The following is a 25132-nucleotide window of genomic DNA, read 5'->3' as shown; positions in this document are numbered from 1 at the left end:
ACTTACAATGTTATTAAGATTTTTACATTTTAAAAAAATCATAATTTCGAAGCAAAAGGCTATTTTTGTCCAGTTTGGCCCACTTCATTGGAACGCTCTGTTTGAATAGGCACGGCAGATCGTAGAATCGGAAGAAAAACCCACTTCTTTGATTGGTTAAACAGTTTGACAGCCTGCTATCATTTAGGTTAAAAACACATAAATACACATAAAACAATCTAATAACAGACAATAAAAACTTGTGATGCCAAATTACTGTCGCATTAAAGTTTCAATCTTTCTGAACATCCTGTTTCAAAAATGTCTTGAAAACTAATCCACAGAATGTAGTTCTTATTGACACGGTCTGGCACAAGTTCATCTTTTCTTTACAAATGTTGGGATCAGAAGGTAGGCAATGCACTGTTTTTCCACAACTTGGCACTGTACAGCATCTTGTTGTATTTGGAGCATCTTTTTCGCTTGGTTTCTACATAGATCTGCGTCCGTCCCTCTCATTATTTACATTACGTGCTTGAATCAGTGGGCGGGGCTAAACAGGCAGCGATGTAGAAGCAGGCGTTGATCTTCTCTGCAGAGGCGGTGCTTATCCATGCTATTACATCATAATTATCACTTTGCCTTCATTATAAACTGATTTTAGGCTAACGAAAGTTTTGAGTTCGGAAACTTACAGTATGTTTTTCATAGCATAATGACTTGTTAAATCTCAAAAGATCAAGTGAATTTGGATTTCTCAGTTCATGACCCCTTTATACATCTCTTTCCACAATGTTGATAATCAGCTTCTTTGCTTTTCTTTTTTTAACTAAATGGCTTGGAGTAGCCGCAACAGCTCTTTCAAAACTTTGCGATACGCCTGAAAAAATTCATGAAAATAGCAGTACGGAGCTGTCTAATTATGCAGAGCTGGTTCAGACAAACTGCCAACTAGTCAGTTTTGAAAATATGTAGATTTGCGCTTAAAGTATTAGACTATTGTTTCTGCGTAGGCTGCATTGTGTACAGTAATTGTGTTGTAAATGAACCTCTCTGCTGGAAAAGACGGGATTGTTTGCTCCGGATTATGACTGACGTGGGTGGCGGGAAACAAAGATTGGAGAATTTGAAATGTTATTAGGGAAGAATGTGGCATATAGCATATTTCTGAGTGGCTGGAAGTGCGTCTAAACCAAGGAGCCGAGAGGCTGAAAGAGAGAGAGAGAGAGAGAGAGAGGGAAAAGGAGAGAGTAAGAGTGTGTCTGGATCGTCACCGAGTCACGTGACTGTCAGGTTTCCTTGGAGACAGCAGCAGTGTTGTGCATTGAGATGCTCCTTCAGTTGAGCACAGAACAGGACAGGCAGCTGGACAGAGCGGTCACCGCTTACGTCTCACCGCTTGACAGACGGCCACTCTTTGACTTGCGGGAGGTGAGTGAGTAATTGCATAGAGCAGATGCGCTCTCCTAATTAAGAAATGGGTCTTTTGTGTTTTTAACATGCAGTTATAGTAAACGTCTGGCTTTGTTGTTGGGGATTTGCTTGCCAGGTGTTGGATCACTTTGCTCGATGCTAGTAACTATTTCCTTCAAGGTCTCAGAATGATGCCACAGCTCGGCTGCTCCGATTGCAATATGACGGCGTTTCACGAGTCGTGTGACATGATGCTAGCAGCCTCGGGGAACATTAACGTTAGGACGTCTCAGTAATGCAAATGCGCAGAATCTCTGAGCGACTGAACTAAGGATGTTTCCTTTCGTTTAAAGAGATTGCAGTAACGTTCATGGAAAACCAGAAAATATCAGGGAATTTTAAAAGGATGATTTTTAGATTAGGAAGTCAGTGAAAAGTTCTAGAAATTTCTGTAGTTAATATAGATTTTAATAGACAGAGGTTGTGCTAAACTTTATTTAATCTTAAATAATGGGAAGAAAATTATAAACAATTTGTGTAAAATGTATCAAACATAAATAAATAGGGAAAATAAAAATGAAAGAACTAGAAAAATATTGGCATAGAAAAGTTTTCACTATTGCATATTCACAATTAATTCATTTAATCAAACAAACATGATAATGTTTTTTATGTATAATAATCTGTTTTATTTACAATTTTATAAAAAAAAAATGTGCATGTGATATATACGAAAGAGAAGTTTTTAATGTTTTGTAACAGATACAACAATATGACAGATTGTTTAAAAAATTAGCTATCCATTAATAATAAATAACAGGTAAAAGTATTTGTTAAAATGTATCAGACAAATGGTAAAAAAAAGGAAATGAAAGGAAAGATAAAAAAAAATCACTCAAATCAAATTTAATTATAATGAAATGGAATAGAGCACATTGAATTCAACATACAATTTTGAAGTAAAATGAGTGAAATTGTATTTTCTCGTAAAACGTGCTCCAACGATGTGTTTTATGTACAATTTCAAACAATTGTTTTTGTAAAATAATTCATGTTTTTTAAAGATTGTTTAAAACAAGAACTATTTATTAATCATAACTAACTTGAACAATTATGTAAATCATTGTGAAAGTAGATATAAAAAACAGAAACAGATGCAGAAACAGTTTTCACTCAGAAGTTGACAGAAAATTTCACAATTAATTACAAAGAAATTGTAAGCAATACATTGAATTAAACATACCATTTTAAACTATAAAGAATACACTCAAAATACACTCATAAATTAGTTTTTTATGTAAGGATGGGAGGTCTATGATTTGCTTTGTACGAAAGCATACAATTTCTAGAAATAAAGTAAGCATGAAGGTCAAACCCTAAACCTTACCATCAGTGGGTCACAAGCAGATTTGTTCAGTTATTAGGATTTAGCCACCCGTAAACGTTCAGCCACCAAACCTAAAATATTGAGTTGACAAAAAGCTATTTCAAACCTCAAAATCTTTGAATTCCCCTTATCAGAGGACGCGAACGGTCCTGTCACGTGTGTTCACGAGGACTGGCGGCCATCGAGTCCAGATGGATCCCGTGGCACTGTTTACTCACACAAATTACCTTCTGCAATGTCACCCCCTCTATTTCTCCCAGCCTTCTCGGGTTTTCCGCAGCTTTAATTAGAATTCCTCCAAACTCCTTTTTTTTCGTCTTGTTAACTTAATTAACTTTGGGCAAATAGCATTAAATTAAAACGTGCGCATCCGGAAGGCGATTATGATGAGGAAGTTTAATGTGCGCTCAAATGGTGTACTTCAAGAATAACATCACTTCTCAGAGTGGTTTGATGTCCCTCGCGCCCGCGAAGCTTAGAGCGTCATCCTTAGGTTTGCGTCTAGTCTTGACTCAAACTCTGTGATTTTGCAGTCGGCTGAGGCCAGTGGCCGACGACATGAACGATACGGTTCTCATTTCCTCCGGGGCGCCCACACCTTCAAAAAGGTAAGCGCTCCACACAGGCTTCTGTCTGCATGCTGATTGCGCGCGAGCGTGCGTGTGTGTGTGTGTGTGTGTGTGTGTTTTAAGCTCCTCCACTTAAGCCTGTTATGTAAAATGGCTTGTTTTGAAATTATGCTGCGCGCGGATGAGTAGAAGATTGTAGCATCTTTCTCTGGGCGGAATATTTTCCATGTTTATTGCATCGCTGCAGAATTAGGTTGAATGTTTGCCTTTCAAAGGCAGATGACTAAAAGCAGTGAGTCGAGAAATTGGCCTGCTGTCTCCGAACCCTCTGCGCTTCCCGGGCTGGGCTGCAGCCCAAGGTGATCCGGAAGATAAACTCTGATGGAACGAAAGCCTTATCTTGTAAATAGAGAGCTGGTCAGGTTGGCTTTTTTTTGTGTGTTTTGTGCTGTTGACACATGCCCAGGTTCCCAAGACAAATGCCATTGCTTGGAGTCTCTAAACGCTGGTCTTTTAAGCATCGCGAAGTTTAAGGCTCAGATTAACCGAAAATAAAATTCTGTCATGATTTAATTATCCTCATGTCGTTTTAAATCTTTCAAGACTTTGGAATTTCATTCTTCTATAGAAAACAAACATCTTTTGGGTTTGAGTGCTCACGTCGCTCCTCTGTCTATTTGACTTGAGAAGTATATTTAGCATCTTTTGGTATCATACAGTAGCTTAATGTGAGTGACAGAATGAAATTTAGGTAACATTTTAGGTAACACTTTAGTATATGTAACACTTAACTGATTTTTTCTTCAAAAATATCTTCTGCATAATAAAGAAAATAGAGGAGATTTTCATTTTTGGAGGAGCTGTTTCAATTTCAGCGACGTTCATGATTACTTTATTTATTGAGGATTTATGAAGAAAATGATGGTTAGATGTACGTGGTGAAAAAGTACGACTTTTATAACGTTATAACAGTTTGTTTTACATTCTTGCGGCAAGTTCCCACGCGGAGGTTTTCAGCGGCTGAGAAATGATCGCGTCGTCACTCCGGCAGTATTTCATAACGTGACATTTACAAGAGATGGATTGATGCAGTGTGTGAATTACACACAAAACTTTCAGAGGGATTGACTTCAAAGTTTTGAAGAAGTTTCTGATGAGATGTTTCTTGCACAACCAAAATTGTCTCTAGCGTTGTAAGCCTCTTAAAGGGATACTCCACCCCAAAATTGAAATTTGTTATTAATCACTTAACCCTATGTTGTCTCAAACCCGTAAAAGCTTTGTTCGTCTTCAGAACACAATTTAAGATATTTTAGATACCGGGAGGCTTGTGACTGTCCTATTGACTGCCGATTAAATGACACTTTTAAGGTCAGAAAAGAATGAAAGACATCGAAAGAATAGTCCATTTGCCGTCAGTGGTATAACTCTGAGAGAACAACTCTTTTACAGAAAGAAAAAACTCCAAAATGGCCCTACAGTGAGGCAAAGAGACGCAGAGGAGATGAATTGTGGAATTTTCTTTGCATTTCTTTGCGATTAATCATTTGACAGCGTTTGTATTTTTATCTCAGTGTTTCATGTTTCGTTGGCAACCAGCTGGAATGAAAGATGCTATTTCAGCTAAAAGTAGCTGATGTTTTAAAATAGTTTTAAAGCAAAGATATGAAATGTAATAAATACGTCTCTGGTGACCCCAGGATGTGTCCGTGAAGTTTAAGCTCAAAATACCCCAAAGATCATTTATTACATCGTTTTGAAAATGCCTATTTTGAGTGGAAGCAGAAACTGTTCGCCCGTTTCTTTAAATGCAAATGAGCTTTTGCTCCCGGCCCCCTTTTCCAGAATAGAGCTGCGCCATTAAATTCTCGTACCTGCTAAAAAAAATCAGTTTTGGCTCTGATTATCATGTTTATCGCTTTTAAACCGTTTTAAACCACGCATTTTAAACCATATTAGTGTAAACGTCTGATATACGGTTTTCTGAGTGGATACATCCAAAGCGCTAAACATGGGAGTGCTAAACTTAGTTCTCATACAGTTTACGTCTAAAACACACGAGTTTTGAAATTTTGACTTCTTTTATATCCAAAGCTCCATTAGCGGGATCAGACCGTGTACATACTCCCTCATAATGAACTGATTTCCTCGTGAAAAGATACCTACAGAAACCCACGTCTCATTGCGTAACATTGTTGTATTTTATTGTACTGCTTAGCTCTGGCGCAAACATTTCCATCACCCGAAAATTCAGTCCTACTCTTTATAAGATCCACCGTTCCCTGTTTATTTATGGCCGCTGCCAAAGCAGCCCCGTTCCTCGCAGGCTTTGTAGTGCCGCATGCCTTCATTTGAACACATATTGGAAAGTAAGCCGTTACGTTTGTTGTCATTGTGTCAGGCAACTGGCAGCACTTAATATCAGGGTGAATACTAAAACACATTGAGTCTTGCGTGACGGCAAATCACTTAAACGGACCAGATGTGGCATGTTTCGCACAGAGAGCGCGGTTGGTTTGTGTGTATTCCGCTCTAAATATAGAACAGCGTCGAGGAAGGACTATGGACGGGTAAACACTTCACCCTACATGAAGTCCCTCACCGTAATGATCAGAGTCAGTCTAAAAGGAGCTGACTTTACTCGACTCTTTAACCTCAGGCGATCGGAGACGCCGCGCATTTAAATGAGGACTGTGGTCGAGGGAGGTTGCGGAGGTTAGTTTCATCTCCGCTTCCATCAATAACGCGCCACTGGTTGTGAAATCAAAGACACAGACTGTCAGTCGCTCTGCTTGAACCTTTCACCCAACATCACAGGCTTACCTCACAACTCATTGTTTGCGTGAGTACAATGTCAAACGGCGGTAATGCCTGCGGCGGCAAAAATTTATGCGGAATTAGAATGCACTTCATTCTCGTCTCGACTCTTGCTTACTGGAGTCTGCCAAAATGGAGATGTTAGGGACGCAAGAAGCGCTCCTTAGCATTCTTATGTAATTACTCTGGGCTCAGCCCGCCACACTTGATTACGTCTGTCAGAGTCGTGACGATTTTTTTAGCAGTCGATACCAATACCGGTGAAATTACGCAGATTACTAAAAGCGTTCAGTCGAGAAATTGGCTGCTGTCTGCGAACCCTTGGTGCATCGCGGGCTGGGTTACGGCCCAAGGTGATCCGGCCATCGCTTATTTGCACGTGCTATCTGCATTGTTTTAGCGCCTCATTCGATAAAGGAATTATGCAAATCGGGTAAAGCTGCGAGTGCATCAACAAAAAAAAAAAAACTGTAATGAATGCAATTCCGATCTGTATATTATTGTATGGAGGATGCGGCAGACTCTGGGGAAAAAAAACACTTTAGTAGGACACTTTCAGTCTGTTAAACAACGGGTTCAATAAGGTTGTGATTGATTAGCGGTTAAGATAAAAATTTTATACCAACACGAGTCGATTTTCATGATTCTAGTTCAGTTGTTCGTTCGACAGTTCAAAAGATTCAGAAAGTTAAATATAAATATTGACAAATTATTACTTTCAATTATTTACCTGTTTAAGCACATTTTTTCCCAAACATGAAAATGTCGAAAGGACGTGTCATTAGTAACTCTTTGAAAAATTTTTTGGTAAAGTGTGTGAAAAATTGCACGTTACTATTATTTTCGCAGTTGCCAAAAATGTTATATATCTCACCTCAGCTATTTTAAACTCTGTTTCAGTTATGCATATAAAACTTATGCAACATAATAGAAATACTCAGATAAAAGACAAAAAAATAAAATAAAACATGCAATCAATGTCTTTCAAAATGTCACCAATGTCTTTCAAAATGGTTAGTTTATCGTAAAAAATGTAATTTTTAAATATATACATATTTATATACATATTTTAATATACATATTTAAAAAATAGGGCTACACTTTATTTTAAGGTGTCCTTGTTACACTGTACTTAAGTACATTAAAGTACTGAGTTATATTAATGAATTACATGTACTGTATGGTTAGGATTAGGATTAGGGTTTGTCTTAGGTTTACTTTTATGCAATTGTCACGGTTGCGCTTTCGCGGGACGGAGGACACGAGGCTTAGAATAAACTTAAATGGGTTTAATTCCAAAATGGTAAAATAAAGATACAAAAAGGCAGGCAGGTAGAACAGGCAGGCAGGATAAACACAGGGGTAGACATCGGGTATAGACCTCGACGCTCGGACCAACAGAACTCAAAACACAGGACTTAAATACACGGGGTAATTGACAACACTGACGAGACACGGCTGCAGACAATCAGACAATTAACATGGAGGAAAGGCAGGGCACAGGGAACACATGGCACGAGACAAAAACATAAACAAAGAGTCCAGAGAACGTGACATTACCCCCCCCTCCCGGAAGGTGCGTCCTCGCACCTAAAGGGTAACAAACAAAAACAAACAAAAACCAAGATGACTAGGATTTGGGGATACCGGGTCTTGGGAGGAGGTTCTGGTGGAGGACGGATCGCCAGGATGGGGCAGGCAGAAGGCAGAAGGGTCCAAGGAGGTGTAGATGGAGGAGGAGCCAGGAAGGAGACAGGAGGAGTCCGGAGCAGGAGGAGATCCAGAGCCCAGCTATGGTGGTCAAGGTGGAGCCGACGGAGGAGGAGCCATGGAGGAGGAGCAGCCATCGACTCCATGGGAGCCGACCGACGGTAAAGCGGAGCAGGTGGAGGAGGAGACTGAGGTGGAGACGGAGAGCCGAAGAGCCAGGGTGACGGCGAGGCGCTGGAGGTCAAAGCACGCCGCAGGCTTCGGCGACTGACACGGAGACGGGACGGGAAGGACGCGGCGGAGCCAGAGCGACTGAGGACTGAGGTGAAGCCGGAGGGAAGGAGGAGCCTGACAGAGCCGGTGGGATGGAGGGACGAGGCGGCCGGAGGAGAGGAATCCCGAGGCGACGGATGGTCGGCGACAGACCAATGCGGAGCCGGAGGGACGATGGAGCCTGGTGGAGCTGGTGGACTGACGGACCACGGTGGAGAGGAGGGAGCTAGGAGCCCAGGGGGAGCGGCGGGTTCACGAGCCGAGGAGGAGTCTGGGTCTCGGAGGCAGGGCGGTGAGGCGAGGGATCCTCCAGCACCGATGGCGATGGAGACCGGCAGACCCGTGGCGAGCTCCAGATGGTTTGCTGAGGATGAGCGCAGGGGCTGCTGGGATCCATCGACGTGGTGCATGGCAGGTGGGTGCGGCACTGGGCGGAAAACTTGAGGCGCGGCACTGGACGGAGCGCACGGGCGCAGGCATACCGGACAGCGCGCACGTGGCGCGCGGGCACTGAACGAGGACAGAGCGCGCGTGGCGCGGGCACTGGAAACGGGACAGAGCGCGCGTGGCGCGGGCACTGGAACAGGACGCAGCGCGCGTGGCGCGGGCACTGAACGGGACAGAGCGCACGCGGGCGCGGGCAAACAGGACAAAAGCGCACGCGTGGCGCGGGCACTGGAAGCGGGACAGAGCGCACGTGGCGCGGGCATTGGAAGGGCGGCTGGGCGGAACCAGCGGGCTAACGGGACGGCTGGGCGGAACCAGCGGGCTACGGCTGGGCGGAACCAGCGGGCTAACGGGGCGGCTGGGCGGAACCAGCGGGCTAACGGGTAGCTGAGCGGGAACCGGAACTCAGGATACAGGGGAGGTGCCCAGTCTAAGTCCAAGTCCAAGTCCACATCATCCAGCTCCCTTTGCAGATCCAGCAGCCCCAGGTGGATGATCAGCTCATCCTCAGCCGATGTGCAGTGGGCGGAGCTCCACTCCGCGCTCTCCCTGCAGACGACTGACTCCATCGCGGTGAACTCCGTTGCTGGCTCGCGCACCAGGTCTGACGTATACGGCTCGGGTCCTGTTACGCTCCACGACTCTGTCGCTCTCTCTGGCGATGGGTCCGTGGTCGCGCTTGACTCCGCCCCCGTGTCAGCGGTGGGCTCAGGCTGGGGCTCGACCTTGCGGTGAAGGGATGAGTTGGGCTCTGGATCTGGAGTGGGGCTGGTGTCGTTGTCCTCAGGCGCAACCATCATCGACGATTTGCACGACACCAGCACCCACTCGACGTACGTGGCGAGGCTCTCTCGAGGACCGCTCCCGGACAGCTGCGCTTGGCTGGAGGTGTGAAGTCCGCGGAAATAGATTCCGCACAAAAAGCTGTCCGGGTAGCGGGAGTCGTTGGCCAGTTCGAGGAATAGTTCGGTGTAGTCCTCGAGAGAGCAATCCCCCTGCTCCAGCAGGCGGATGAGGAAGTTTGGGTCTTTAAACTGGGCAAACATGGCAAAAAAACCAAAAAATAAGGGGGAAAATACGCCGCTATTTACTTTTTGTAGGTCAGAGCGTTCTGTCACGGTTGCGCTTTCGCGGGACGGAGGACACGAGGCTTAGAATAAACTTAAATGGGTTTAATTCCAAAATGGTAAAATAAAGATACAAAAAGGCAGGCAGGTAGAACAGGCAGGCAGGATAAACACAGGGGTAGACATCGGGTATAGACCTCGACGCTCGGACCAACAGAACTCAAAACACAGGACTTAAATACACGGGGTAATTGACAACACTGACGAGACACGGCTGCAGACAATCAGACAATTAACATGGAGGAAAGGCAGGGCACAGGGAACACATGGCACGAGACAAAAACATAAACAAAGAGTCCAGAGAACGTGACAGCAATTATGCATACTTTAGTGTTATTATAATACCGTGGAACGTGCAACAAGGACACCTTAACATAATGTTTACCTAAAAACCTTATATTAGTGCTACCAGTATTTCAACATCAGTATTGTAACTTATCATTTAAAATTAAAATGTAGTGCAATAGTCACTGTAACTTTTTCATTGCTACATTTTTGTGCAACCTCCTATAACAACTGGGATGTGTGTGTGTGTGGCTAAAGGCACTGTATTTCCCACCGTTCACAATTGTTGCATCAACATGGTTACTCATTCTATGGTCATGTGACAGTTTGCACTAACAATATACATATTTATTTGAGACCCCTTATTTTTTCCATATTTGCAGGAACTGAACCAGTCGATAATATTTTTAGCGATAATAAATGATTTATAAATGAAAACCTTGTTTATGCAATAACCTGTTGTGACTGGTGGGATTAAATAGGTTAACAGCTTGATATATATATATCAAATGCTTTAAAAGTTTCAGATCTGTAAGATGTTTTAAAGTGTCCCAATTATTGATTTTCAAAAATGAAAACATCCTGCAAAGTTTCTAAAAGAAATTGAATAGTATATATATATATATATATATATATATATATATATATATATATATATATATATATATATATATATATATAATTCGCATTATGGGACCTTTTTCTTTATATTTAAATAAAATATAAAAATATAAAAACACTTGAGCCTATATTTAATGGACTTTATTTAAAGGTGTCCTCGTTACCGTGTAATTATACATTCATCTCTATATATACACGCAACTTCGGTGTGAAACTTTTTGGCCCGTGAACCTTCATAAGTTGTTTTTCTTTCTCTGTCTAAGTGATTTTGGGTCTAATTGCATGGCCTTGCAGGAACATCAGAGCTGTAGGCGGGACAATGAGCTGCTGACGGTGCACCTCCCCGGCTCGCCTTCAAGGACAAGTGGCCTTGTGTAGAATTTATCGTCTGCTGGGTCATGGCCAGTCTTGCTGCCAGAACAGAAATATAATTTTCCATTTGCTCCGAATGAGTTTTTAATTCGAAGTTAAGTGAGTATTGACCACCTGTCAGTGGATATGAAATCATAGACTCCAGCTCTATCACAGTCAGTGTTGATTTGCTCTCCGTGTCCTTTATCCACTTTTGGATTTGGAAAAGGTCAGAGAGTGCTTTTTAATTTACTTCATTTTTTTATTTCTATTTTTTGTACTATTGTCGGTTTTTCTATAAACTAGTTTGTCAAAATAATACGACCAAAAAATGGTTGTATTATTTTGACGAACTGGTTTATAGAAAGTAGTGTGTTCATACAAAGTTCATGCAAAACTTCATACAAAGTAGTTTATTATTTGTAACGAAGGGCAAAAGTTCACGCTGTAACTTCTAGTTATAGTAGTAAGAATTTATTAATAATTAGTTATTTAATAATCGCATATCATTGTCACGTTCTAATTAATATAATTTTTGTTTTAGTAATTTTTAATATTTCAAATGCAGTTTTAATTTTATAGGTCTAGTCATAGTAGAATTTATAATAATAATAATGATAAATCACCATTATTATAATCATTAAATTATAATTATTTTCATTTTAGTAATTTATTATAATAATTGGAATAGAATGTATACATTTGGAATAACATTTTAATGATTGAATATTACAGTAATGTTATGATAATAATAAATAATAGTAATTTTTTAAAATATATTTTCAAAATTAATATTGTCATAATTTCATGATAACAATACTTTATTATAATTATTATTATTATTATTAGTGGTATATTATTTTTAGTTAGTATTGTTGTTATTAATTTATTTTAGTAAAGTTTAACACTTAAAACACAGTTTAATATAATTTTGTAATGTTATATCTAATAACGCTATTATTATTAATTTTGCAAGGATATATTTCTGTTTGATGAATTTAAGAAATACATTTGTTTCAGCTATTCAACCACAGCCCTATTTTCTTTGCCGCCTTGCTCCGGTATTTATCTCAAATAAGTGCACATAATTTTAAACGTATTTGTCTAAAGCGCTCCTGATTACTTTCGCGTAAAGCTGTTTAATGAGAAAAAATTACCCAGAGCACCTTTAAGTGTCAATATAAAGTCGCTGTCAGGGTGCCATATCAATAAGTGGATTCCAGTGGATCATTCTCAGCGTGACACTGATTATTATAAACAGCATGTCTGTCTGTGAGACGTCTGGCATGAAAACAACCCTCTTAATGAATCGCTCCGCAGAGAGTGTTAGAGTTCAGGCAGGTCACGGCAGCGGGCCACAGGGACCGACACAGCGGTCCAGATCCGTGCAGCTCATTTATTATCCTATTGTATTATCAGACTAATATAATATTTGTGTTGCGTTTGATCGATGAAGGCGGCGTGAGCACGTTGATGAATGTGTGTTTTTGTGTGGTGTCTGACTCGCTTAATATACACATTCACACATGCACACGTGATTCACTCCTAATTGTAGAGCACTTAATGAGAAAGAAAAACATATGCTCCGTCATCTGCTCCAGCCATATGCCAAACACTATAACATGAGAGCCAGACACATTACCAGAGCCTATATCACTGCACACGACTCACACACAATTTTAGCTGGGTGAAAAAGATGATACTGATTTATTATAAAATAAAAAATCTACATAAAATTGCAGAAATTGTATAAAAAAATAACAAAAAATAATATTACATATAATTATATTAAACACATAGAACAGTTCAAATTTGCTGCATAGAAAATATAATAATCATATATTATTATAACATAATATATATATAAATAATCTTGACTTTGTCTGCAATAGATGTGTATAAAATCGCTTTAAATTAAATAAAAATTCACACAAACTATTCACTAAAAAATAATTTATTTAGTAATGTGTATATATATATATGTATATATGCATATTGCTAATCAAAAATTATGTTTTAATGTTTTAATAATTGGGAAATTTACAGAATATCTTCATGGAACATGATCTTTACTTAATATACTAATAATTTTTTATGAAAATTTACCATTTTGACCCACAATGTATTGTTGGCTTTTGCTACAAAGACTTTGTGGTCCAGAGTCACATATACATATAAATACTAAATATATTTGTGTATTAAAAATATATATATTTGCAATAATTAAATGAGAATTTACCAAATATTTACTCAAAGCAATCTGAAATATCATCACTGATTTCGTTGTTATGTTTTCATGTTTTTCGTAGAATTCATAGCCAAGCTTGTTACGTCATTGTTTTACATCATAACATATCCAAGCATAACTATATATGGAAATGATTATGATTAATGCCTCTAGTCTCAAACTGCAGTGATGTGTACTTATTGGTGCATATTTCATGTCTTGCGGAAAAGTTCCCACATTCCCTCACGAGATCAGGTTTTAAAGGGGCGGTTGATTACGATTTCACTTTTTAAACGTTAGTTGGTGTGTAATGTTGCCGTTTGAGCATAAACAATATTGCAGAGTTAAGTCAAGAATCCAGATAAACCCCGCCCCCGGCAACACACAACAAAGGGGGCGGGGCCATGCTGCGCTTCTTTAAAGAGGAGGAAGAGAAAACTACAGATGCGTTAAAAGAATCTAGCATCTCTTTCACGTCTCAATACACTCATTCATCCGACCTTTATTTTCAAGAGTGCAGGCTGTCTTCTATCCTGAGCAGCCCTTAAACTGTTTCCTGATGGTCCTCAGATGTTTCATAACTTGCTGGAACCCACGGATCCCTCTCTTTGTCTCTCTTCTTCCCGCTGTATGTATTTCTTCTCATCCCGTGTAGCACTCTTGAGAGTCCCAGCAGACTGGATGAAGAGCATCGTCTGATCGCGCGATATGCTGCTCGTCTGGCAGCGGAGGCCAGCAACTCCACCGTGAGCCTCACAAACACAGCACTTCACAAAGGGAAAGAAAAAAACACCTTGTTGAAGTTTTCAGAGGACACTTTTTTCTTTACTGTGTGGAATTGATTGAAAATCGACGGCATGTTAAGTAATATTAATTTGTGTACATCTGGCTTTTATACTCCATAAATAGGCAGCATATTATGAGTTCATTTATTGGCATCTTTCTAATTAGTTTTGAGCATAATCAGTAACGCTAATTATTTTGTCTTTCAGCAATGCCCTCCAACTGATCTGAGTTTCAACTTTGACGCTAATAAGCAACAGAGACAGCTCATTGCAGAACTAGAGAATAAAAACAGGTGGGATTTTTAAACAGTTACATGTTTCTTGCTTTGCGATGGAAGTACATTTCTTCAATATAAATGAGAGTAAGTAATTATATATTCATATTTACTGTCACGTAAAATCATAACAATAAGTTAAAGCTGTGATTGAAAAATGTGATTGACTTATTCAAACGATAAAAACTTTAATTATTTAAATTAAAATATTTAAATATTAAAAAATTATACAGTAGTAGCATTAATAATAATAATAATAAATATTATTATTATCATTATTACAGATTATTCAAACTAAATTAAATCTGTATTTATATATTATTTACAAATAATACTTAATACTTTGATTGCAGTTTTGATATAATAATAATAATAATTATTATTATTATTATTATTATTATTATTGCAATATATTAAAATATTCAAACAAAAATTTACATTTAACCAAATTATATAATAATAATAATTATTAGACGTAGTAGCAGTGTTGTGGTTATTTTTATTACTATATTTAATTACTGAACTAATCAAAATAATAAATATTTGAATAATATTTATGAAATATTATTAAAAATAGAAATACATAAAAAATACATAAAATAATATTATGAATGAATTGATTGAACAGTTTTTGTAATGAGGTCTATTATTATTATGTGATTATATATTGTATTTGTAATTTCAAACATTTAATGTTTATTAATAAAATAACAACAACAGCAATAATAATAACAATTATTAATGCTATTATTATTATTACAATTATTATTAAATTGTATTATTCAACATTTAACAAACATGAAATATCTAAATAAAAACTAATTAAAACGATTATTATTAATTAAATGATTGAACAATTATAATAATATTATTATTGTTATATAGCATATTGTTAATTTAAACATTGAACTTTCTATTATTATTAATAATAATAATAAGTATTAATAATATATAATAAGTAATTTAATAATAATAAGTAATAGTAAATTATTATTATTTTTCTTACTGTCCTTGTTGTTAAAGGCAAGTGATTAGTGAGACTGTGTCACGTTAGAACTGAGTGGTTTTGGTTTCTGTGTTTGGTGTGTATACAGGGAGATCCTGCAGGAAATCCAGCGTCTGCGTCTAGAACATGAACAGGCTTCTCAACCCACTCCAGAGAAAGCCCAGCAGAACCCCACTCTACTGGCGGAGCTACGACTGCTGCGGTACACAGACACACACATGCACAAAAAACACGCAGCATTAATCAAAGCTCTAAAGAGAAAGCATTGAGCGTTAAATTACCCATAACTTCAGTTAACCAGGGCATTTCACAACGTCTGAGGCTGTTAGGAACATAACAGGTTTTAAATGGACTGGGTGGGATTTCTCTCCCTGTAGTCATTGTTCAAGCCATTTAGACGGAGTACCTTTTATAGGCACCAGAGGGCATGTAGGAGCCAAATTAGTTTTCTTAATAATATGTTAGTGTCATTAGATGAGTGAATGAGCGCGTTTCCATTATGTTCTGTTTTTGCTCTCTTTGATTGAGTTTCATTAGGATTTAGGCACATCGTGGGCAATCCTGAGCAGAAAGAGTATTCTACACTTACGACTTTTTAATGTCAATCAAGATGTCATCATTTAGTTTTTACGTTTCACCATTAGCTGTAATGATTTAAACTGATTTAAAAGTTATCTTTAAGAACGGCACATGCAGTATCCCTGGTGCTGAAGTCAACGCCATTATAGCATGAGCCATTTTTCCCGCTTAGTTATTATAAATTGGACGAGTGGGTTGTGCAGGGAGCTTTGCATTAAGAACATAGTACAAGGAGCTTTTTATTTCAAAAGAGCAAAGAAAATCCTGTTTTCCGTCATATGTGCCCTTTAAGTCGCTTATATTTGGCAGCCATTGATTTTTATGATTCATGTGGTGATTCATTTATTCATTTGGTTTGTCATTTGGTTCAGGCACAGAAAAGACGAGTTGGAGAGGCGCATGTCGGCCCTGCAGGAGAGCAGGAGAGAACTGATGGTCCAGCTGGAAGGTCTTATGAGGCTGCTGAAGGTACCAGAACTTGTTGGACAACGACGTGGCTCTTTATTTCCCTCGGCATGTATGAAAACTCACTTTTTGTCTCCCTTTTTTTCCTCACCTTTCTCTCTCCCACCGCCGTCTCCCTGACGCGTCTGCTTTCGCTCACTGTCATCTCTCATCTTCTGGCTGACAGGATGAAGAGCAGAAACAGGCGGTAAGTGTTCCTTTAATACAGCTCTGCGATGCTGGAGTAAACATGCGGGGTCACAGCTGCAAAAGTTTGATCTGACATACGTATTGCAAAGCAGACATTTTCAAAAAAAGCGGCAGGTAAAAGATTAGCGGGTTGCGTAACGCCGAAAAGTGGAGAGGATTCCTGAGAAAAATAAAAACTTCTCTCATTATTTACTCACCCTAACTTACTTTTTGCCCATGCCCATAAAAGAGATAATTATAAAGATTATAAAGCATGTTTAGGCTGCAATGAAGATTTTCCACCAAGCTCTGGAGACCATGAAAATGCTACAAATATACTTTGTAATTAGTTAATGACTTAATTGACTCTCTCAGTTAATCTTTATTGATTTAATTAATAACGGTTAGTGTTATTACACTATTACACAGACTTTACAATCATATAGCGCTCACAGTTAATTATTAAAAATGCTAATAATTTAACACAGTTAAATGCAATCTGTAGCGAATCTCAAAATGAATATTATTGTATTATATTATTTTGATAGCGCTATGATATATGATATATATATATATATATATATATATATATATATATATATATATATATATATATATAATTAAATTAAATTAAATAAACACAAAATATTTACTACAAATATTAGTTTGAATTTTAAATATGTAATATTTAGCAAAATAATTTGCTGCAAGTAAACTATAATATTTAGCATTTTAAAGTTAATATTAGTGCTACTTTTTTATTTTTATTTACACTCAAAAGTTAATAAAAAGTTAATCAGCAAAAACAGTGTGCTCTACTAAAAAGCAATCAATTACAGCGTGGCGTTACTAAGTAACACCGAGGATGGGTAAAAGTTATTCCTTTCAATAATTTAGTACTACAAAAATGTTGTACTACAAACTTGAAAAATGACTAATAAGTGAAAGTTGCTTAGTGAGATTATCTCATGAGCTTATCGCAGACTGTCTCTGTGGGTGATCTCTGTCACGTCTGCTCCTCATAACGAGGACATGAAGCTCCCATTTCCAGTCAAGTCCCGCTGCTTTGTTCCTGTGACCCAGGGAGGGACCACGAGCCGCATGTCTCCCTGCCAAATATCAGAGACCTGCTCTCCTTTCATCAGGGCTAAGCACCTCACGTCTAATGTGACTGCAGTCTGGCCAGCCATCTGCTGCTTGGCAGTGGGCCACAGGCCCTGGGCCCAGCATCAATCTGTGGGACAGTGCGGCTCTTTTCTACCATCCTTTTGCTCCTCTAATGGCACTTGCATGCTGCTCAGTGAGCTCTCAGTCCAAAGATGCATGCTCTACAACCTAAAGGAACAGATCAGATATCTATAGGTGTGTCTGCAGTAGTAGCTTTTCATCAGTGTTTCTTAGAGAGCGAGGGACTAATGGAGGTTCAGGTTGTTATATAACCAGTGTCGTTTGTGCATTCTCTTTCCTCATCTGTCTCCTACAGGCTCAGACAGGGAGTTCGCCCCATTCATCTCCCAGCCACAGTGCCAGCTGCACCATGCCAATGCCCATCCGCTCCACCTCAGCCGGCTCAACCCCACACACACGCCACAGGACTGCCTGGCAGGGGTCGGGGATGACGTGCTGGATGCCTTCTCTCAGGGTGAGGACTTTGCATTGAAATTGTCATCCACAAAAGATGTTTGGAAGATGTTTTGAATATGTTTAGAAGACGTTTGGAAGAGGATTAGAAGATGTTTAGAATAACATTAGAAAATGTTTGGAAGATGTTTGGGAGATGTTTGGTAGATGATTAGAATGTGTTTAGAATAACATTAGAAAATGTTTGGAAGATGTTTAGAAGACATTTGCAAGATGTTTAGAAGATGTTTGGAAGATGATTAGAAGGTGTTTAGAATAAAATTAGAAGATGCTTGGAAGATGTTTGAATATGTTTAGAAGACGTTTGGAAGATGATTAGAAGATGTTTAGAATAACATTAGAAAATGTTTGGAAGATGTTTAGAAGATGTTTGGAAGATAAGTTTGGAAGTTTGGAAGATAATTAGAAGGTATTTAGAATAAAATTAGTAGATGTTTAGAAGACATTTGCAAGATGATTACATGTTTGTAAGATGATTTGAATATGTTTAGAAGACGTTTGTAAGATGATTAGAAGGTGTTTAAAATAAAAATAGAAGATGTTTTAAATATGTTTATATGACGTATGGAAGATCATTAGAATATGTTTAAAATAAAAAAAAATGTTTAGGTGTTTAGAATAAAATTAGAAGATGTTTGAAAAATTTTTTGAATATATTTAGAAGACATTTGGAAGATGATTGGAAGGTATTTGGAAGATGATTAGAATATATTTGGAAGATATTTTGAATATTTTTAGAAGATGTTTGGAAGATGTTTAGAAGATGAATAACAGATCTTTAGAAGATGTTTTTTAAAGATTTTTAGAAAATGTATAGAAAATGTTTAGAGCATGTTTGGAATGTAATTAGAACATTTAGATGATTAGTAAATACTTTAAAAGATGTTAAGAACGTGTCTTTGTAAAGATGGTTAGAAGATCTAAGAAGATGGTCCAAAAATTAATATGATTAGAAGATAATTAGAACATGTTTACAATATGATAAAAAAATATGTTTTTAAGAGATGATTAGAACATGTTTAAGAGATAAAATATATTTAAAATGTTTTTTTATGTTTTTTTAAAGATTATTAGAAGATGTATGGGAAATGTTTAAAACATGTTTGGAAGATTATTAGAAAATGTTTTGAAGATTATCAGAAATATAATTAAAATACGTTTAGAACATGTTTATAATATGGTTAGAAGATGTTTAGTAAATGTGCAGAACATGTTTAGATGCTGCTTAAAACATGTTTAGAATAGCATTAGGTGTTTGGAACATGTTTAGAAAATGATTGATTATAAGATATTCACAACAAGGTGTTTAGGGAAATAAAGTTCAAACCAATCTTTTCCATAAAGAAGACAAAGGCTTTTAGCATTACAAAATACCCTAAATGTAGTCTTTAAAATTTCTATTCTAAGACATCTAATGCTATATGATAGCTTTGAATGAGCAATAGGCTGAAATTTAAGTCGCTAAATTAATTTTGGATTGATATATTATAGCACTGGATATTGTGATCTGAAAACGATCCTCTTTCATCCAGGTGTACCAAGAAATCTCCGTAATGATCTTTTAGTGGCTGCAGACTCCATCACAAACACCATGTCGTCACTAGTGAAAGAACTTCACTCAGGTACTCTTGTACACTCACGTCTCTACTCTTAAGTGTCCACTTCAGGATTTGAGTGGTAATTGTAATGTTTGTAAATGTGGCAGTGGATGACGGTTTGGAGGAAGAGGAGGAGAACATGCGAAATGGAAGAGAGAAGGGTAAGTTCTTGTGATTTTACCCTTGTACCTTATTTCTTCACTTCTGTTCTCCCACAGTGACAACTGATATAATAATTAAAACAGTGAAGGCCCAAAGTTTATTTCCCTTTTAATACACTTCCAAGCTTTTATGTATAGGGTTGCACAATATATCCGTACCACATGAGTTATCAGCAGAAATTGTCGACATATAATTTTTTTTCAATTTATAAATTTTCGTATGCTATCTTTCAAATTGTTTTGGCTATATTCTAAAGAGATTCTTTTGGAGATATTCTAAATACATTTTTTATTTTATTTAGCAAGGAGAGCAATTTGTGACCAAAGGCAATTATGTAGAACTAAAAGATTTCAGAATAATCAGAAAAAAAAAAAAACATTTTCCACAAAAACAGTAATACATTATAATGCACTTTTAATAATACATTTTTGAGCACCAAATCAGTCTAATGATTAGATGATTTCTAACGAATCATATGTAATGCATCCTAAAAAATCAGCTTTGCTCACAGTAATAAATTTAAAACATCAGAATATCACTTTAAAATATCAGAATTCCACACTTCTGTTTTTTAAAAGCAAATTAAGCACAGGCTTCTTTATAAAAGCATTTAAAACATGATATAAAACTGTAATATATACAGTACATTGGCTGATTTTGAATTAATTACACACATATGTTGTCATCAAGTGCTAATGTAAGCTCTTTAAAAACATAATTTTCACACACACACACAAAATAAATAAATTTTAAAATGAATATCAGTTTTCATACTTCACACCGTACATTATAACGTGATGCCCGAATTCACACGCAGCAGTTATTTATTTATTTACTCTTTTATTTAAATACACAAAGCAGAATATATATATATATATTGCAATTTATATCGTATTACTGGAATTTTTAATACCCGTGCATCCCAAATTAGTTAAAGATGATTAGTTACCATCCTGTAGAATGTAGTCATTAGTTGACCGTAGTTTCTCGGTTTGATTGAGGCCTCTTTTCTTTCTTCTAGCTGAGTCAGAGTAAAAGAATATAGAATATTTCATGTAAGTATAAACGAGCACATTGTCTAGTCCTGCCCTTAAAGCCAAAGTTAAACGTGCGACGTGCTGTGGAGCCGTTGTGACCCCCTAACCTTAAATTTGTTGTTTTGTCCAGTGTCATCGCTGAAGCATTCTGGGAAAAGGCACCCCACCCCTTCATTCTAAGCCCCAGGAACGAAGCGGCGGCATCAAAGGCTCTCTGGCATTCGGCACACAGACAAATGCATGCTCTTCCCCAACAGGGTTTCACTATGTGAAACAAACTCTTCATCACACCTTGCACAGAGCAAGTTGTATTTAATAGGAAGTATATAAATATAAATATATATATATATATATATATATATATATATAAATATAGCTCTATGTCTATCTGTATAAACCCATTGTTATCACATTACCCATGAGAATGGCTTGTTTGTGCTTTCTTAAAAAACCTTTTGTGATTACTACTCTCTGAAACGAACGCACTGTGCATCTTCACGACGTCACTCAAATCGATCTATGCTGTAGCTATTTTTCCAGGCGTTCCCCACACAGGAAGCTTTTTTAGTGATTTCTTTGTGTTTTGATGCATGGAATGGCTCTACTGGATAGGTGGAGAGGGCTCGTATTTGCTCTGCATGTGACATTTATTCTGACCGACTCCGAGCGATGCCTGCTCCGTCGCTCTTCTGCTCATCGAACTGCTGCTTCTGCATCACACTTCTGCATCCGAAAAGCCACCATATATCAGGGACGTCTCGTAGAGCCCGCGGCCTGCCTGGGATTTCCGCTACCGTGTTAAGTTCAGCCCCGTCGTTGTGGCCGTCGTTTTAGCGCTTCGGTATCGCCTCTTAGTTTAGAGTACCGCATACGCATCTCTCTGTATTTTTGGAGAGCATAAAAGGGACTTTAATGGAATACGGATGTATGTTTTCCGTGTATCCATAAACCAGCTTAGCCAGCCATCTTTGAGTGCACACGTCTCTGTAAAAGTTACTTCAAAAGCTTTATTGAGTTCAGTTATTGTGTACACTCGTGTGAAATAAATGAAACCAGTGCTCAGGGACTGTCGAGGGAGGAACGTGGTAGCAACGCTTGTGAACAAATGGGTGGAATTTGCTTTGACACCACAAAGGTCAAATGTCAAAGATTAGCACAGGTCATAAAAACTTTATGGGACGGCTGAGTGTAGAAAAAAGGACTGTTGTGTGGATGCCCATCTCTGCCGCATAAGAAAAAAAATGCTTGGTAATTCTGAATTATGGCATGCTAAGTCGTAACTGTTTGATAAAAAGTCAAAACTACTCCATAAAGAGTTCAAATGACGAGGTAACAGCCACAATTATGAGTTGAAATTATGAGGCACAATGTAATTATGACAATTCGACGTTAAGATTAAAGTCCTGTCATTCAGTTATGCTATAAAAGCACGAAAAATAGTACAAATAAGTCTTACATAAGACATAACTGTGACATGCAATGATTTGAAAGGATGGCATGCCATAGCTATGAGATAAAAAGTCAAATCTACGTCACAAAAAGTCAGAATTACGAGATTAAGTTTAAAATTATAACGTAAATTAATAAGAATTACGACGGGTTAAAAATGGCATGAGTACAGTTGTCATAAAAGCATAAAAAAAGGATAAAAACAAAAAGATTCTAACATAAAACAACTATGACAAAAAGTCAGAAAATGGATTCAAATTATAGTCAGAAATTAAAATCAAGACATAATCCGGTGGAGATTGACACACTAAGGCATAAATATGAGATCAAATTCAAAATGATGTGAGTGAAACTGACAAAGTAATTATGAGATAAAACTCTAAAACTATGAGAAAAAGTCGTGACCGACAAAAGTTAGACTTTTTATCTCAGAATTTCTGTATTTCTCATAATTATGATTTAGTATATCATAATTTTGTCTTTTTTTTCTTATGTGAATGTATGGCTTCCACAGTGCTGCGCATCAGACGCGGACACGCCGTTATAGGAAGAAGACGTGCATAGCGTCTAAAGCTTTACTGTCGAGAGGAACGGAGTTTGACTTACTGTACTTGAATCAGAAGGAATTCAGGTTCAATAATTACATTTATCTAATTATTATAAGTATGTAACTGTGTTATACTTGTGATTCGTCCTTTGTTAGTTTGGTTTCAAATACGAAACAGTAACCATTATTTAAAAAAAACAAACAAAAAAAAACATTTTGTTTATGACTGCTAACATCTGAATGTTAAATTAGATAAATCCAGTTTAAAGTGAGTTTTGGTGTAGAATATTAAGATTCTTTGACGTTCACGAGGGGTCACTAGCTGAAACGATTCGTTCGCTGTTTATTACTTTTCTAAAACGCTTGTAATTCTGCATAAGGAAGTCTTTTGGACGGCTAACATGAACAGTGAGGTCTCGTTCAGTGTGTCACACTGGGAAAAAAAAAAAGCGTTGCTTTTGTTATAGTGAGTGCAATCATATAGATTTGCTTTTTCAAATCGAGATTTTACATATCATAACGCTTGTTCCGTGTTTCAAAGAAAGGGATATACAATGTAGTCGGGAATTTATCGTTATCGTTTAAGCTTGGACGGCGGCGTGTGAAATATACTCAGATGGCAAGTTTGAAAGTTTGGTTATGTTACGACATTCGCTACAAATATGAATGCAATCTTCTGATGTAGGTGTGTGCCTAGATGTACTGTATAAAGTGCTGTAAAAAAAAATTAAAATATTCCGCACATGTGCAAGTCAGCCCTTAGATAGGAGTTTTAGTATGTGACTTAGTCGGAATGCAGTCATTATTTACCTGTGATCTTTGGAAAAAAAAAAATATATTGTTCTGCCTTTAAAAGTTGTGCCAAACTGTTTGCCAACCTGTAGTGTGTCCTTTAGGTATCTGTTCTGTGTATTTGTGCGTGTTAAACCACAATTTATTGATTATGAATTTACCGAAGCAGTCCACCGAGAGGGTAACTAATAACGGGGTGCCTTAAATGGTTGAAACACAATACAGTTTAAGCGGAAGGAACCCGGCTTGAAATCAATTTCAAGCATCGTTGCGAATTTATACGTTACAGATGGCCCTCCAGCGGAGGACCTCCTATGTTATCAAAAGTTAGACGAAACAATATTTCAAAGACGAAAATCCGCAACATCAGGTTTTCATTTCTTTGACAACGCGTGATTCCAAACTGTCGGTCGAAGCTACAAACACCGTTTAATCCTTTCATTTGATGGTTTTGCTGCTGTGTACAATCATTGATTGCAATGGTTTACGTCCATATTTGCGTTTACGTCACCCCTATGTCTTTTTGTATACTATTAAAGGGTAAAATATATGAAAAAACTTCAAAGAGCATTGAGTCTTTGTGTGTGTGTGTCCGCAGAATAATATATCACAGCTAATCCATTAGGATTGAGTTCAGATCTGTTGTCAAAGGGATCCTGTGAGGGCCGGGGCCACCCGTAAAATTTAAATGTGAATTTAAGCAGCGGCTCTGATTGAGTTACAAAATCGACGCGTATGAGTTATTTACCATTATGCCGTGGACAACCGTGAAAATCCTACCTTTCCTGACACCTTATCCCATCTCATTGCAAGTCAATATGACTTGCTGTCTTTAACGTGCAGCTCAGAAGTAAAAGATGGGTACAATCACTTGTAATGTGCGCAAAAAAGTTGCATTTGAAGCTTTTTTTAATATGTAAATACATGATTTACAGAGCCCCTCAATTTATTAAAGTTTTGAACGTATTTATGCATTACATTAATAATGTATATACAGTATATATATATATATATATATATATATATATATAATATATATATACATGACTGTATATACAGAGCCCCTCAATTTATATATTAATGTATTAGTTATTAATGTTAGCAGTGATGCCTTCAAGATCTGATAAAAATGAAAAAATGTAAAATAAGTGCACAGTATGAACAGTTGACAGAGGACAAATCAAAAGGATTTCTCCTGAAAAAAAAGTTTTAAAAAAACTTTGAAAAAATTAGTATCCAGTTGAGGAATTACATTTTTTTTACCAATCTTTGTATAAAGATGATTCTCAACTATGTTATAACATAATTATTCCATATACCACTTTTCTTTTGTCAAAATGTTCATAAACAGGTTTTTAATTATATATATGTATCTATAAACTAAATCTAATTTTGCATGTTTTTTGGGGGGGAAACATATCA

General features: G+C 37.4%; 1 protein-coding gene across 1 annotated transcript in view; it reads left to right on the top strand.

Moving 5' to 3' along the window:
- Positions 1-24268, top strand: part of dtnbb (dystrobrevin, beta b) — a 42062-nt gene extending 17794 nt beyond the window's left edge. The window contains 12 exon segments of the mRNA XM_043263204.1: positions 3313-3387; positions 13862-13952; positions 14199-14284; positions 15361-15474; positions 16223-16319; positions 16483-16503; positions 17968-18055; positions 18058-18126; positions 19658-19747; positions 19831-19884; positions 20907-20940; positions 21053-24268. Of these exon segments, the coding sequence (XP_043119139.1) occupies positions 3313-3387; positions 13862-13952; positions 14199-14284; positions 15361-15474; positions 16223-16319; positions 16483-16503; positions 17968-18055; positions 18058-18126; positions 19658-19747; positions 19831-19884; positions 20907-20920 (799 nt within the window). The 3' untranslated portion in view covers positions 20921-20940; positions 21053-24268.
- Positions 24269-25132: the final 864 nt, after the last annotated feature.

The sequence above is a fragment of the Puntigrus tetrazona genome, chromosome 17 (assembly GCF_018831695.1).
Source record: "Puntigrus tetrazona isolate hp1 chromosome 17, ASM1883169v1, whole genome shotgun sequence".
Classification (NCBI taxonomy): Eukaryota; Metazoa; Chordata; class Actinopteri; order Cypriniformes; family Cyprinidae; genus Puntigrus; species Puntigrus tetrazona.
Note: the sequence above shows the minus strand (reverse complement) of the source record. Positions and strands in the feature narration are given on the sequence as shown.